Source organism: Mustela putorius, unplaced genomic scaffold (genome assembly GCF_011764305.1).
Source record: "Mustela putorius furo isolate JIRA1106 unplaced genomic scaffold, ASM1176430v1.1 tig00000511_pilon_pilon_pilon, whole genome shotgun sequence".
NCBI classification, from domain to species: domain Eukaryota; kingdom Metazoa; phylum Chordata; class Mammalia; order Carnivora; family Mustelidae; genus Mustela; species Mustela putorius.
Window position 1 is genome coordinate 194376 of NW_025421403.1, and position 17727 is coordinate 212102.

Consider the following 17727-nt stretch of genomic DNA (forward strand, 5'->3'; position numbering starts at 1 on the left):
AACCTAGAAGGCCAGAAGACAGTGACATAGTATGTTAAATAGGATGAATGGGAAAGATTTGCAGCCAAGAATACTTCATCGAGCAAGACTGTCCTTCAGAATACAAGCAGAGATAGTTTCCCAGACAAACAAAAAAAATGAGAGTTTATGACCACTAAACTAGCCCTACAGGAATCGTAAAAGGCAAATCTTTGAGGAAAGAAAAACAAAAAGCAAAGATTGGAAAGAATTAGAGTAAATCTCCAGAAATACTGACTTTACAGGTAATATAATAACACTAAATTCGTATCTATCCACAATCAGTATGAATGTAAATGGACTAAATGTACCAGTCAAAAGACATAGAGTATTAGAATGAACAATACTAAAAAGATATAAATATTTATGCCCCCAAATATATAAATCAATTAATAACAGGCATAAATGAACTCACTGATAATAATACAATAATAGGAAGGGATTTTATTTTATTTCTTTAAAGATCTTATTTATTTATTCGACAGACAGAGACCACAAGTAGGCAGAGAGGCAGGCAGAGAGAGGAAGGGAAGCAGCTCCCTGCTGAGCAGAGAGGCTGATGTGGGGCTCGATCCCAGAACCCTGGGATCAGGACCTGAGCCAAAGGCAGAGGCCACCCAGGTGACCCTAGGAAGGGATTTTAACAGCTCACTTACAGCAGTGGACAGATCATCTAAGCAGAGAATCAACAAGGAAAGAAGACTTTGAATGACTCACTGGATCAAATCACCTTAACAGATGTATTCAGAGCATTTCATCTTAAAACAGCAGAACACACATTATTTTTGAATTCACATGGGACATTCTCCAGAATAGATCACACACTGGGTCACAAATCAGACCTTAACACAACCACAAAAAAAGAGTGAATTACACCATACTTATATTTGGGCCATAGCGGTATGAAACTTGAATTCAACCAAAAGAAAAATTTGGAAAAACTACAAATATATCCAGGGTAAAGAAGTTCCTACTAAAGAATGAATTGGCTTACCAAGATATTAAGGGAAACAAATTAAAAAGTGCATGGAAACAAATGAAAATGAAAATATGGTGGTCTGAAACATTTGGGATGCAGCAAAAGTGGTCCAAAGAGGGAAGTATATAGTAATACAGGCTTCTTTCAGGAAGCAAGAAAAATCTCAAACACACAACATAGAATTTCACCTTAAGAAGCTAGAAAAGCAAAGCAAATGAAGCCTAAAGCCAGCAGAAGAAGGGAAACAATAACGATTAGAGCAGAAATAAATAGTATGAAAAAACTCCAACAAAACAGATCAGTGAAACTAGGAGTTGGTTCTCTGAAAAAAATAAAATAATATTGATAAAACCCTAGCCAGACTTAGCAAAAGGAAAAGAGAAAGGTTCCAAATAAATAAAATCACAAATGAGAGAGGAGAAATCATAACCAATAATACAGAACTACAAACAATTATAAAGGAATATTATGAAAAATTAGATACCAAAATATTTGCCAACTGAAAAGAAATAGATAAATTTCTAGATATGTAAAATATAAAAGCTGAAATAGGAAGAAATACAAAACCTGAACAGATCCATAGCCAGCAAAGAAATTGAATCTAATCACAAATCTCCCAACAAACAAAAATTCAGGGACAGATGGCTTCCCAGAAAAATTCTTTCAAACATTTAAAGAAGAGCTAATACATACACTTCTCTAACAATTGTAAAAAAATAGAAATAAAAAGAAAACTTCCAAAGTTATTCTATGAGGTCAGCATTACACTGATTCTAAAACCAGACAAAGACCCTACTAAAAAGGAAAATTATAGGCCAATATCCCTGAATGAACATGGAAGCAAAAATTCTCAACAAGATACTTGGAAATTTAATCCAACCATACATTAAAAGAATTATTCACAGCATTCAAGTGGGATTTTTTTTTTTATCATGAAAAAACTGTATTTAGATTTAGCCAGCTGGACTCAGTTTAGATGATCCCAATTTTGTTGGCAACATCCAAAGCATCATAGTCAGGAGCCAGCCGAATGTATGCCTTCTTCTCTCCATCAGGCCTGATTAAGGTGTTGACCTTGGCTACATCAATGTCATAGAGCTTCTTCACAGCCTGTTTGATCTGGTGCTTGTTGGCCTTGACATCCACAATGAACACAAGTGTGTTGTTGTCTTCTATTTTCTTCATGGCTGACTCAGTAGTCAGGGGGAACTTGATGATGGCATAATGGTCAAGCTTGTTTCTCCTGGGGGCGCTCTTTCGAGGGTATTTGGGTTGCCTTCGGAGACGCAGAGTCTTGGGTCGTCGGAACGTAGGTGATGTACAGATTTTCTTTTTTTTGTGACTGTGGACGCCTTTCAGCACCGCTTTCTTGGCTTTCAAAGCCTCTGCTTTGGCTTCGGCTTTGGGAGGGGCAGGGGCTTCCTTCTTAGCTTTGGACGCCATCTTCATAAAAGGGATTTCCCTCAAGTGGGATTTATTCCTAGGCAGCAAGGGTGGTTTGATATTCACAAATCAATGTGATACACATAAATAAAAGAAAGGATAAGAACTGTATGATCCTCTCAATGGGTGCAAAATAAGCAATTCACATAGTATGGCATCCATTCTTGATAAAAACCTTCAATAAAATAAGGATAGAGGGAATATAATTCAACATCATAAAGGTCATATACAAAACAAAACAAAACAAAACAACAACAACAAAAACCAGAATAATATAATCCTCAATGGGGGAAAAAAAAAACAGAGCTTTTCCTCAAACAAGACACAGATTTCCACTCTCATCACTGTTATTAAACATAGTAATGGAAGTCCTAGACTCATAATCAGACAACAGAAAGAAATAAAAGGCATCCAAATCAGAAGGAAGAAGTCAAACATTTAGACTCCACCAAAAAGTTACCGGAAATGATATACAGATTTAGAAAAATCTCAGGATACAAAGTCAATGTACCGAAAATGAAACAGCAGAAAGAGAAATTGATGAATCAATCCCATTTACACCAAAACCATAAGATACCTATGAATAAACCTAACCAAAGAAGTAAAAGATCTGTACTCTGAAAACTGTAAAAAACTTATGAAAGAAAATGGAGATGACACAAAGAAATAGAAAAACATACCATGCTTATGGATTAGAATAAGTATTGTTAAAGTAACTATACTACCCAAAGCAATCTACACATTTAATGTAATCCCTGTCAAAATACCACCAGCATTTTTCACAGAGCTAGAACAAATAATCCTAAATTTTGTAAGGAACCAAAAAAGTCCCTGAACAGCCAAAGTAGTCCTGAAAATGAAAGGCAAAGTTGGAGACATCAGAATTCTGGACTTCGAGCTATATTACAAAGCTGTAGCCACCAGCTGCAGTTTGGTACTGGAACAAAAACAGAAACAGATCAATAGAACAGAACAGAAAACCCAGTAATGCACCCAGAGCTATATCACCAATTAATCTTTGACAAAGCAGGAAAGAGTACCCAGTGGGAAAAGGACAGTCTTCTCAACAAATGGTGTTGGGAAAACTGTACAGCCATATGTAGAGGAATGAAACTGGACTATGCTTTTACACCATACACAAAGAGAAACTCGGAATGGATGAAATACCTAAATGTGAGACCCAAATATAAAAATCCTAGAAAAAAAACACAGGCAATAACTTCTCTGACATTTACTGAAGGAAGTTGTTTTCTATATAATTCCCTTATGGCAAGGTAAACAAAAGCAAAAATAAACTATTGGGATTTCTCCTAGATAAAAAGTTTCTGCAGAATGAAGGGAATAATCAACAAAACTAACAGGCTCCCTACAAAACTGGAAACAACTTTTGCAAATCACATATCTGATAAAGGGTTAGTATTCAATACCTATAAAGAACTTACCAAACTCAAGCCAAAAAAAAACAAATAATCTAGTTAAGAAATGGCAGAGGACATGAAAAGGTATTTTTTTTTTTCCTAAGGAAGGCATACAAATAGCTAACAGACGCATATAAATATGCTCAATATCACTCACCATCAAGGAAATACAAATCAAAACCATGATGAAGGGCCCCTGGGTGGCTTATTTGGTTAAGCATCTGCCTTCAGTTCAGGTCATGATCTCAGGGTCCTGGGATTGGGCCCTGGATCAGGCTCCCTGCTTAGCAGGGAGTCTGCTTCTCCTTACTTTCCTTCTTTGCATGCTCTCTCAAATAAATACAACCTTAAAAAAATATGGGGCACCTGGGTTGCTCAGTGGGTTGGGCCTCTGCCTTCAGCTCAGGTCATGATCCCAGGGCCCTGGGATCGAGCCCCGCATCAGGCTCTCTGCTCAGCAGGCAGCCTGCTTCCCCCGCTCTCTCTGCCTGCCTCTCTACTTACTTGTGATCTCTCTCTGTCAAATAAATAAAATCTAAAAAAAAATGATGAGATACCACCTCATACCTGTCAAAATGACTAAAATTAACCACACAAGACACAGCAGATATTGGCAAGAATGCAGAGAAAGAGGAACCCTCTTACACTGTTGGTGGGAATGCAAGCTGGTGCAGTCACTCTGGGAAACAGTATGAGGTTCCTTATAAAGTTGAAAACAGAACTACCCTAAGACTCAGCAATTGCACTGCTATATTTTTACCCAAAGGATACAAATACTGATTCAAAGGGGCATATGCACCCTGATGTACTGCATACATTCACACTGTGTGTGTGTGTGTGTTTGGTGGGATATTACTCAACCATAAAAAGGAATGAGATCTTGCCATGTACAATAACATCAATGGAGCTAGGATGATTATGCTAAGTGAAATAAGTCAGTCAGAGAAAGACAAATACCATTTTATTTCACTCATATGTGGAAGTGTAGAAGTTAAGAAACAAAACAGATGAACATAGGGAAAGTAAAAAGAGAGAGAGGGAGATAGAGATAGAGAGATAGAGAGAGAGATAAGCAAACCATAATAGACTCTTAATTATAGAGAAGAAACTGAGGGTTTCTGGAGGGGAAGTAGGTGGAGGATGGGCTAAATTGATGATGGGTATTAAGGAGGGTACTTGTGATGATCACTAGGTGTTATATGTAAATGATGAACCACTAATTCTACTCCTGAAACTAATATTACACTACATGTTAACTAGAATTTAAATAAGAACTTGAAACACTCAATGCATAAACTGCTTTTCCTCCAATAAGTAATGGATTATAATCTTCTGGCTACTTTCAGGATTTTCTTTGTCATTAGTTTTAAAGTTTGACTATGATGGTTCTGGTGAAGATTTCTTTGGATATACATTCTTTTGGGAATTTACTCAGAGTCTTGAATCTTTTGGTTTATCTTCTGAGAAATTTGGGAAATTTCAGATGTTACTTCTTTAGCCTTGCATTTTTTCTTCTTTCCTGAGACCCCAATGAGACAAACGTGGAATTTTTAATATAGTCCCACATACTTTTGTAGCTTGTTTCGCTGTTTTGTGTGTGTGTGTGTGTGTGTGTGTGTGTGTGTTGTTGTTGTTGTTGTTTGTTTTGTCTTGTTTTTAAGTGTATTTTCTCCCTCTTTTTCAGATTAGGTAATAAATTCTATTTTTCTCTCTTGAAACCCACTAATTATTTTCTCTAAACTCTCCATTCTTTCCATTCTTTCCATTGAGCCTACCCATTGAGTTTTGGTTATTGTGTTTATAGTAGTGAAATATTCATTTGCTGCCCTTTGATTTTTAAAAATTTTTTTTGTTGTAACTTTCTGTTTCTTTGCTGATATTTTCTATTCTTTCATTTGGTTCATATATCTTTGTACTTGCTTATTGAAACATTTTTTATAATGACTGCTTTAAAATTCTTTTCAGATAGTTATAATACCTGTGAAATCTTAGTGTTGGTGTTCATTGTCTTTTGTCATTCAGGTTGAGTTATTCTGGGTTTCTTGGTGTGACAAGTTATTTTCTTTAATTGTCACCTGGAAAATTTAAGTATTACAAGGTTCTGGATCTTATTAAAATCTTGCATTTTATTTTACCTTTATTGACATAGCTCCAGTGGAGTAATGGAGGCAAGACTGCCTAATTTTTACCAAGTGTGGATGGAAGCCCAGATTTTCCACTGTTTCAATTGATATCCTGGAGTAAAGTGGTACTAAGTTAGTGTTGGGTGGGAGTAGCAGTTCAGCCTCTTCATTCTGTTGTTACCACTCTGTCTGGAAGGGGTTACCACTCTCCCACATGGCCTTGCCTCACACTGCTAGAGCAGGTAGCCTCATTTTCACTTGGCAGTGGTGACAGTCTTGATTTTCCAGTATTTTTCATCTGATACCACCTCAGGTAGGAAGGTGAAAATTACTGGTTAGAAGATGGAAGTCTAAGCTTTCCATGTATTCTCCACTGACACTATGTGTTTGGGGAGGCTGGGTGGTCTCATTACTGCTAAGCATGCCTGAATCTCCACTGAGCCTTCTTCTCTGACAGCATCCTTGCTGGGTGGAGGGGGGAAAGAGTTTGAAAGTCATTGGCATACTTCATTACAACATGGCAAGCCTGAAGATTAGGTTTTACACTTGGCCATTGCAGGTATGGTGGGGATGGGACTGTAAATTGTTCTGGGATATTTGTTTGCAGTAGAGTAGTTATATAAAAGTTTTTAGTATTTGCTGAACTACCCATTCCTGATCTTTTGGCTAGAGAGCATGTTTTTCTTGGGGAGTGTGTGTGTGTGCACACGCACGTGTGTATTTGCATGCACATGTGCATGTGCATGCTAATTGGTATTTCTGAGTTGCTATATTTTCTATTATTCAGTCAGGGATATAGGAGGCAAAAGGAAAGGCCAGGGACATCACTTCTGTGTTATTCTCTATGTACCCGTGTCACTAACTGATCTTTCTCTGTACATTTTCAGAGTGCTCTTATGTTTTAATAGAAAATGCCCAGAGCTTTTAGTGGTACTTAGAGGGAGGAATAGGAAAAAAAGTATATATCGACTCCATCTTTTAGAGTCATAAGTCTCTCTACCTTTCCTTTATTTTTTTAAACAAAGTTGAGATGTACCCCATATATAAGAGAGGTCACCATTTAACATGTGAAATTTAGTGTTTTTCTTTTTATTATATGATTAAGGTTGTGTAAACATCCTTACCGTCTAACTCAAGAACATAATCATAAACCAAACCAAACAAACAAACAGACAAACAAACCAATTCTGTACCTATTAGTTTTCACTGCCCATTCCCTTTACCTCAGCCTCTGAAAACCACTAATCTGACTTTATCTCTATGGATTTGCCTAATCTCATATTTAAAATAGAATGATACAGTATGTGTCCTTTTGTGTCTTGCTTCTACACTTATATGATTTCAAGGTACTATCCCTGACGTAGAATTAATCATTGCTTTATTTCTTTTTTTTTTCAATTTTTTCCCATTAAAAAAATTACATTGTGTTAATCACTGTACAGTACATTAGTTTTTGATGTAGTGTTCCATGATTCATTGTTTGTGTATACCACCCAGTGCTCCATGCAATCTGTGCCCTCCTTAATACCCACTGCCAGACTCACCCATCCACCTACCCCCTTCCCTTCTAAAACCCTCAGTTTGATTCCCAGAGTCCATAGTCTCTCATGGTTCATCTCCCACTCTGATTTCTCTCCCTATATTTTCCCCTTTCTTCTCTTAATGCCATCCATGCTATTCTTTATGTTCCACAAATAAGTGAAATCATAGGATAGTTAACTTTCTCTGTTTGACTTATATCACTTAGCATAATCTCCTCTGGTCCCATCCATTTTGATGCAAAATTTGATGGCTGAATAATATTCCATTAGGTATATGGACCACATCTTCTTTATCCATCCATTTGTTGAAGGACATCTTGGCTCTTTCCACAGTTTGGCTATTGTGGACATTGGTGTTAAGAACATTGGGGTGCATATGGCCCTCCTTTTCACTACATCTCTATCTTTGGGGTAAATACCCAGTAACAATTGCTGGGTCATATGGTAGTTCTATTTTTAATTTTTATTTTTTTGAGGAAACTCCCCACTGTTTTCCAAAGTGGCTACACCAACTTGCATTCCTACTTTATTTCTTTTTTATGTCTTACTATTATTCTATTCTATGGATATACTATTTTTTGTTAATCCATCCATCAGTAGATGGACATTTGGAATGTTTCTACTTTGTTGCTACTATATATAATACTACTATAAATGTTTGTATAATTTTTTGTATTCATTTATATATTTATTTCTCTTGTGTATATACCTAAGAGTAGAATTGCTGGATTATGTGGTAACCTTATATTGAACCCCTTCAGAAACTGCCACACTGTTTTCCAAAGTGGCTACAGAATTTTATAGTCTTACCAGCCATGTAAGGATCCCAGTATTTCCCTATCTTTTCCAATACTTACTATTATTTTCCTTTTTGATTATAGCCATTCTAGTGGGTATGAAGTGTTAACTCATGGCTTTCATTTTTATTCCTTGATGAATAATGACTTAGGTCATTTTTGAGGAATTTATTATCTATTTACATATCTTTTCTGGAGAAATATCTATTTAATCCTTTTTTCCTTTTTTAAATGGAAATGTTTGCCTTTTTTGTTTTCAACTTTTTAAAAAAGATTTTATCCATTTATTTGACAGAGAGAGAGACAGCAAGAGAGCAACACAAGCAAGGGGAGTGTGAGAGGGAGAAGCAGACTGAGGGAGCCCAGCATCAGGGCCCCAGGGTCATGATGTGAGCTGAAGGCAAACGTTAAAGGCTGAGACACCCAGGCACCCCATGTTTCCAGCTTTAAAAAATTCTTTATATATTCTGAATATATATAAGGTCCTTATCAGACAAATGATTTGCAAATATTTTATCTCAATTTATGGATTATCCTTTCATTTACTTTATAGTATTTGTCAGTGAACAAGAGGTTTTAACTAAGTTCAGCTTATTTTTTCTTTTACCACATATGTTTTTGTTGTCATATCTATGAATCTTTTGCAAAAGCCAAAGGGCACTCCTTGAAGATATGTTCTTTGATTTTTGAAGGAAAAAAACACACTACCTGAAGATAGACTCCTATTCTTTGATTTAAGAATGTTATAATTTTAGCTCTTATACATAAATCTATTATCACTTTGAGTTAATTTTTGTGTTTGGTGTTATATAGGGAACAGATTTCATTCGTTTGCATATGGATATCCAACTGCACAATTTATAGGAAACACTTATTTCCTAAATGGATTATGTTTGCACCCATTTAAAAAAAATCACTGAACTATAAAATAAGGGCTGATTTCTGGACTGTCAATTATATTCCATGACAAATATGTCTATCTTTATGCCAGTATTGCAATGGCTGGATTACTGGAAGCTTATAGTAGGTTTTGATATTTCAGAATATGAGTCCCAAAGTCTCGTTCTTTTATTTCTTTTCCAGTATTATCTGGACATTCTGGATCATTTACATTTCCATAAGAACTTCACAATCAATTTCTACTAAAAAAGCAACTGGAATTCATTAGAAATTATACTGAATCTGTAGATCATATTTGGGGAATATTGCCATCTTTTTTTTAAATTTAATTTAACTTTTTTCAGTGTTCCAAGAGTCATTGTTTATGCATCACACCCAGTGCTCCATGCAATACATACTCTCCATAATACCCATCACCAGGCTCACCCAACCCCCGACCGACCTCCCCTCCAAAACCCTCAGTTTGTTTCTCAGAGTTGACAGTCTCTCGTGGTTCATCTTCCCCTCTGATTTCCCCCAACTCACTTCTCCTCTCCAACTCCCAATGTCATCCATGTTATTCCTTATACTCCACATGTAAGTGAAACCATATGATAATTGACTCTCTCTGCTTGACTCAGCATAATCTCTTCCAGGCCCGTCCATGTTGATACAAAAGTTGGAGATGGAGGCATAATATTCCATAGTATATATAGACCATATCTTCTTTATCCATTCATCTGTTGAAGGGCATCTTGGCTCTTTCCACAGTTTGGCGACTGTGGCCATTGCTGCTTAACAGTACCAAATATTTTGATCCATGAACATGAAATGTCTTTCCACTTAGGATCTCTATAATTTCTTACAACAGTATTTTATAGTTTTCAGAAAATATATGTCTTACACTTATTTTTTAAGGTTCATTCCCAAATATTTTATTTTTTCAATATTTTTATTCAATTGTAAATGGGATTGCTTTCTTAATTTCAATTTTGAATTGTTCACTGTTAATGTATAGAAATGCAATCGATTTTTTTCTATTGATTTTGTATTCTTCAACCTTGCTGATCTTGGTTATTAGTTATAATGGTTTTTCTGTAGATTCCTTAAGATTTTCTGATTATAAAACCATGACATCTAAAAATGTCAATTTACTTCTTTTCTAAATATATGTCTTTTCTTTTTCCTTACCTAATTCCCCTGGCTAGGATCTTTATTATAATGTTAAACAGTAGTGGTGAGAGTGGAAATTCTTGTCTTATTCCTGTACCAGCTTGCATTCTATCCAACAGTGTAAGAGGGTTCCCCTTTCTCCACATCCATGCCAATATTTGTTGTTTTCTGTTTTGTTCATTTTGGGCTTTCTAACTGTTGTAAAGTGGTATTGCTTGTGGTTTTGATTGTATTTCCCTGACAGCTAGTGATGTTGAGCATTTTTTTTCATGTCTCTATTACCATTTGTATGTCTTCTTTCGAGAGTGCCTGTTCATGTTTCTGCCCATTTTTTTGACTGGATTTTTTTTTTTTTTTGGTCCATCTCTCCTACTGTTTTTCTGGTATCTGTTTCATTGTTCTCTGCTCTAATCTTCATTATTTCTCTTCTCCTGCTTGGTTTTGGTTTTACTTGCTATTCCTTCTCCAACTCCTTTAGGTGTAATATTAGCTTGTGCATTTTGGATTTTTCTAATTTTCTGAGAGGCTTGGGTGGCTATGTATGTCCCTCTTAGGACTGTCTTTGCAGTATCCATAGGTTTTGGACCAAATATGTGATCATTCTCATTAGTTTCCATGGATTGTTTTCGTTCTTCTTTAATTTCCTGGTTGACACAATCATTCTTTAGCAAGATGCCCTTTAACTTCCACGTGTTTGAATTCCTTCCAAATTTTTCTTGTTATTGAGTTCCAGTTTCAAGGCATTGTGGTCATAATACATGCAGGGAATAATCTCAATCTTTTGATATTGGCTAAGACTGGATTTTTTATCCAGCATGTGATCTGTTTTGGAAAAAGTTCCATGTGTATTCAAGAAGAATGTGTATTCTGTTGCTTTAGGGTGGAATGTTCTGTATATATCTATGAATTCCATCAGTCCAATGTGTCCTTCAAAACTCTAGTTTCTTTGTTGATCTTCTGCTTAGATGATCTGTCTATTGTGAGTGGAATATTGGATTCTCATACTATTAATGTATTTTCAATATGTTTCTTTATTTTGGTTATTTTTTGGTTTATGTAATTACCTTCTCCCATGTTGGGGACATAGATATTTAAAATTGTTAGATCTTCTTATTGGATGAACCCTTTAAGTATGATATAGTATCCCTTTACATCTCTTACTGCAGTCTTTGGTTTAAAATCTTATTTGTCTGATACAAGAATTGCTACTCCAGCATTGTTGTTGTTGTGGTTTTTAGGTCTATTGTCATGATAAATGGTTCTTCATCCCCTCACTTTCTATCTGGTGGTGTCTTTATGTTCAAAATGAGTCGCTTCAAGACAGCACATGGATGGTTCCTGTCTTTGTATCAAATCTGCAACCCTGTGCCATCTCATGGAGTATTTAGGCCATTCATATTGAGAGTAACTATTGGAAGATATGTATTTAGTATCATCATACTACCTATAAGGTAATTGTTTTTATAGATTGTAAATTTCTGGTCTATATTACTTTTGGGGTCTTTCTTCCTTTATAGAATCCCACTTAATATTTCTGCAGGGATGGCTTGGTGGTCACATATTCTTTCAGTTTCTGCCAGTCCTGGAAGCTCTTTGTCTCTCTGTCAGCTCTGAATGACAGCCTTACTGGATAAAGTGCTTGGCTGCATGTTCTTCCTATTTAGTACACTTAATTTGTCTTGCCAGCCCTGTCTGGCTTGCCAGTTCTCTGTAGACAGGTCTGAAGTTATTCTGAAGTTTCTCCCTCTGTATGTAAATAACCTCTTCCCCCAGATGTTCTCAAGATAGCTTCCTTGGCTCTACGATTAGCAACTTTTGCTATTATATGCCAGGGTATTAGTATATTTTATTGATCTTGGGAGTGGTCCTTTCTGCCTCTTGGACATGAATGCTTGTTTCCTTCCCCATATTAGAGAAGTTATCAGCTATGATTTGCTCAAATATATCTTCTCGACCTCTCTCTCTCTCCACCCCATTGGGGATCCCAATAATTCTGACATTGGGATGTTTCATAGCACCATTAATCTAAATCTGATCTCATGGGCTTTTAGTTGTTTATCCCTATCCTCATTTATGTCCTTTCTTTCTATCATCTTATCTTCTAGATCACTAGTTTTTTCTCATTTACCCTAGCTGTTGGAATATCCAGTTTAGACTGCATCTCATTCATAGCATTTTTGTTCAGCCTAATTAGATCTCATTTCTGCCCTTAGAGATTCTATATTGTTGCTAATGGTTTTCTCAAGCCTAGCTATTGACTTCATAATTGCTACCCTAAAGATAAAAGACATCATGCTTATATCCATATCCATTAGATCTGTGGTAGAGGCCATTGTCTCTGTTTCTTTTCTTTGTTGAAGTTTCTCCTCCTAGTCATTCTGTTGATAGATGGTTGAGGGAATGTACAGAATCCAAAATATCAACCATGACCCACGAAGATGCACCCTAGGAAAGTCTGGAGTGGTTGGAAGCCTCCACCAAAAAAACAAAGGCAGAATTAAACCCAAGAATAAAATTAATAAAATTTTAAAAATAAAAAAAATTAAAATTAAAAAAGGGAGTTTAGGAGAAGGGGACTATGATCTCTCAGTGTAGGCAAAGTAGGGTATTTCAGTTTTTCCTGGGTGTATTTTTAGAGAAAAATATATATATATACAATTTAAAAAATTATAAGGAAAGTAAAAGTGGTATATACATAAAGGTAATATTGAATATGGGGAAAGGGACTACACTGAAGCATATATCTATAAAATACAGTCATAAAAATACAAGTTAAAAAGCCACTGTGAAATATGATATATTAAAAATCTAGTTGAAATGAGAAAAAGGTAAAAAGAAAAATAGAGAAGAAGCATATGAGAAAGAATAAAAAGAAAAAGAGAGTTGTATATGTATAATAAACAAGCTGTGAGGCAATGACTAGAGCTCAATATACTATTTTCCCCTGGTGTTGGGATTTTAGTCTTATGGTTGTCATCCTCGTTCTTCCAGCTTATCTTCTTGGGGAGGGGCCTGCTGGGCTGTTTCTCAGGAAACCTTGCTTGAGCAGAGTTGCCGCGCCCTCTCTTGGGAACCTGGTCACAATGGAAAATGTTTTTTGTTTTGTTTTGTTTTGTGTTTTGTTTTTTTAATTTTTGCTCTTTGAGGGCTTTCTGTACCTCTTCCAAGGGTCAGAGCAAAAATGGCTGCACCCAAACCTCTTTCCAGAGCAGAGAAATTGCAGTCTGCTCTTCTTTTAACCCTCCAGAACACACAGTGTTTCTGTATGTGCCACTGAAAACCATGGAGCTCTGCAGTCGTGCACACCCACAGTGACATTCTCAAGTATGGACCCAGGGGCTTGGACTTGTCTCGACCCTTTGTGCTTCTAAAACTGTGAGCTGTCCCAGAGTTAAGATAGAGAGAGAGAGAGAGAGAGAGAGAGTGTGTGTGTGTGTCTGTGTGTGTGTGTCTGTGTGTGTGTGTGCACATGCAGCCACAGCTCCTGGGTCTTGTTTGAGCACTGCTCTAAAGCCCTTTCCTTACCCCTGCTCTGTGAGGTTTTTTGACCAGTTCTGGTGCAAGACACTTTTGTGTTCTGGTGTTATGTCACTTCCTAGGAGCAAGTTATGGAGACTCCCTCCCATTTCTTCTTATCTTCTGATATCTGCCTGCAGATTCATGACTCCACCCTTCCTACCTTGGGACAGGGATTGTTTTCTGCTTGTAGAGATCCAGATATATATTCTTACATCTCAGGCTGATTTTGTGGGTGTTCAGGATGATTTGGTGGATATCCAGCTAAATTTGGGGAACTGATTGAAACGAGGTACCCTATACCTCCACCATCTTGCCTCTCCTCTCCTATAAGTTATTTCTGTATTTTGGATACTAACCTTTTACCATATAAACACTTGTTATGTTTTTAAAAACTATCCAAAAGGTATGAGGTTATATCTCATTGTGGGTTTGATTTGAATTTTCTTGACTATGTAGTGTTGACCATGTTTCTATATACCTGTAGGCCATTTGTATGTCTCTTTTGGAGAGATATCTATTTAAATAACTTATACTTAAACAAAACAGGCTATTTGTTTTACTTTTTATTGAGTTGTGGGATTTCCTTTTATATTTTGAATATACTCCTTATCAGGTATATAGTTTGCAAATATTTTCTTCATTTCTATGGGTTGTGGTTCTACTATGTTGAGATTTCATTTTATGGTACATAAGCTTTTTAGTTTGATGTATTCACAATTGTCTTTTTTTTCCTTTTGTTTCATGTACTTCTGGTGGCAGATCCAAGAAATCATTGCCTAGACCACTGTCATGAAGCTTTCCCCCTATGTTTTCATCTAAGAATTTTACACACTCAGGTTTTATGTTAAAGCATTTAATCCATCTTGAATGTATGTATGATGTAAAATAAGGGTCTAATATCATTATTTTTCATGTGGATATCCAGTTTTCATAGCACCATTTGTTGAAGAGATTATTCTTTGCCTATTATGTATTCTTGGAACCTTTGTCAAAGATAAGTTGACCATATATGAGTGGATTTATTTCAGGCTCTCTATTGTGTTCCATTCATCTATGTGTCTGTTTTTATGCCAGTACAATACAGCTCTGATTATTGCAGCTTTGTAATATGATTTTAAGACAGAAATTATTCTTTAAGTTTTTTTTTTTTTTCATGCCTCAAGATTGCTGTATACATTTGGGAACTTTTTTGGTTCCATATGAATTTTAGAGTTTTTTTTCTTTTTTCCTATTTCTGTAAAAACTGCAATTAGGGCTTTGATAGAGACTGCATTGAATTTATAGATCACTTTGGGAAGTATAAACATTTTAAAATGTCACATCCTCCAATTCATGACGTGGAGTTGTCTTTCCATTTATTTGTGTCTTTCTTAACTTCTTTCAACAACATTGTATAGTTTTCAGTGTACAAGTTCTTTTTTTTAAGCATCTTGGTTAAATTTATTCCTAGATATTTTATTCTTTTTGACACAATTGTAATTGGGATTGTTTTCTTAATTTCTCTGTGTGATTGTTCTTTATTAGTATATAGAAACACAGTGAATTTTTGTATATTGATTTTCTATCTTGCAAATTTAATGAATATTTTTATTAGTTCTTACAGGGTTTTGTGACGTTTTTAGGGTATTCTACACATTGGATCATGTCATCTGCAAAAAGAAATTTCACTATTTTTTGTATGTTGAACTCTTTGTTTTCAGATAAAACATTCTTGGCTATGGTGTATAATCATTTTTACATGCTGTTGAATTTCAATTGATTATATTTTGTTAATCATTTTTGCACTAATATTCATAATTGGGTTTTTGTACAGCTTTTTTTTCTTATAATGCCTTCAGCTTTGGTATTAAGATATATTGTCTCATGGAATGAGTTGGAAAGCTAATCTTATATAATTAGTTGGAAGTGTTCTCTACCTTCATTTTAATCTCACAGATTTCATTAGTGGAAAAATATATCATACAATTTGAGGTACTTCTTTGAGAAAACAATTTTTTTACAGTTATGAAGGTAAGATAGATAAAACAGGAACACAACACCCGAAACATCAACAGGCAAAAGTGATATGAAGATTAATTCTCTAGAAGGTTTTTTTTTTTTAAAGTATTAAACTGGAAACCTCCAGATAGTGTGAATTTAAAATGTAATGTTTGTCTTATTATCATTTTAGATTATATTTAGACAGCATGTTAGTCTTATTATCATTTTAGATTAGTTGTGACCTATGAGCTAGAGACTATTTTCATGCTGGAGTCCTGAGATCAAACCCCAAGTTGGGCTCCCTGCTCAGTAGAGAGTCAGCTTCTTCCTCTCCTGCCCCTGCTCACCACTCATGCTCTTTCTCTCTCTCAAATAAATAAATAAAATCTTAAAAATAAAAGACTTCCATAATTACTTACCTTTCTAGCAATATTTGTTATGTAAGGATAATAACTGCTGTTAATATTTATAAAATTAGTATATTCTGACCCAACAGAATTTATTTATAATTTCAGTGACAAACCAAGTAGTCATTGCAACGTATTTTTATTTATTCTAACTTAGCTATTCTTGTCCTTTAGACAAGAATTTCATGTTGAGATAAGAGCACCACATGTTGATTATTGTAATCATGGGATAATCATGCATATTTTTAAAACTAAAAACTTCAATTTTTTAGGTTTAATCTTCTAATAATATTTTTGTCAAATTTTTTATTTATTCTTTATGGGTACATTTGTTTACATAATCATATTTTACAAGTCTCCAGATAAAGTTTTTAAATATTTAAAATGTTTTTATTTTTTATGAATGAAAGTATAGTTAGATATATTAGTTACTGTGTAGATTTTCATAAAAAGGAAAATCTTGATGATTTTAATGGTCACAAAAGATCAGAGCTCATCTTGTTAAAATACTGTAATATTGAATATTATAGAAATCTAATTAGCATTTGGTATGACAATGTTAAAATAAGTAAAATAGTTTACATATAAATACTTTTCTCAGGGTTATAAATTGAGTCCTTACTGTGATTCCAATTAATAATTTTTGTAAATGTTTTCTGTGTCTCACATTAATTCAGGTGTTGGAAATGTTATGATGAAGGGTATTCTTGTCCTCAAGTAGCTCACAGATACTGTATAATTCTACTGAAACAAGTGATATATTCTTTAAATAGAGATTGTTTTCTGTGAGTTTAGTATTTAGCATAAGTCTCCATATTTACATGAGTTACATGAATATTTCTAACAGATGTACTTAATGTTATGTGTTTTGAAAATATTTAAAACTTTTTCTAGTATATTGGTAGGTGTCTTCTAAAGAAACATTTTGCATAAATGTGTTATACAGGGAGCTTAAGTTCACAGTGACACAAATTTATTCATTCATTTAAACATATATTGAAAGTTCAGCTTTCAGCAGTATCAAGTTAGATACATTACAGCTCTCCCTGCTACAATATAATTGAATCTTTATTAAAAGAACATCCTTTTTAATGCATTGTTGGACTCACAAGGGGTAATTCCTAGTGAACCAGAAAAAAAGGAGAGAGAAAGACAGAGAAAGGGGAAGAGGAAGGGAGAAAAAAATAATGAAAGGAAAAAAGAAAATATATGTGGAATTTAAACCAAGAGTTCAAGAAAGTTTCTCTAAGCAGTAATAGATTTAAAGGAAAGCTGGGTTGACATCAAGATAAACTAAGGTGAGAATGCTGAACTGGAGACTCCTGCATTAAGCCAGGTTCCGCATATCAGTAGCACCACCCAACTCTTAACATGAGCAAACAGTTTTTCTCTGAAGAAAAGCATCTTCTATTTTAGGCCCTTGGGATTCTCACAATTAAATTTAACCAGA

The 17727-nt window shown here is 35.0% G+C and overlaps 1 protein-coding gene across 1 annotated transcript; it reads right to left on the reverse strand.

Moving 5' to 3' along the window:
- Positions 1-1969: 1969 nt before the first annotated feature.
- LOC106004435 (60S ribosomal protein L23a-like) lies at positions 1970-2446 on the reverse strand. Its single transcript, XM_045081205.1, has one exon. The coding sequence runs from the start codon at positions 2444-2446 to the stop codon at positions 1970-1972; it is 477 nt and encodes a 158-aa protein (XP_044937140.1).
- Positions 2447-17727: the final 15281 nt, after the last annotated feature.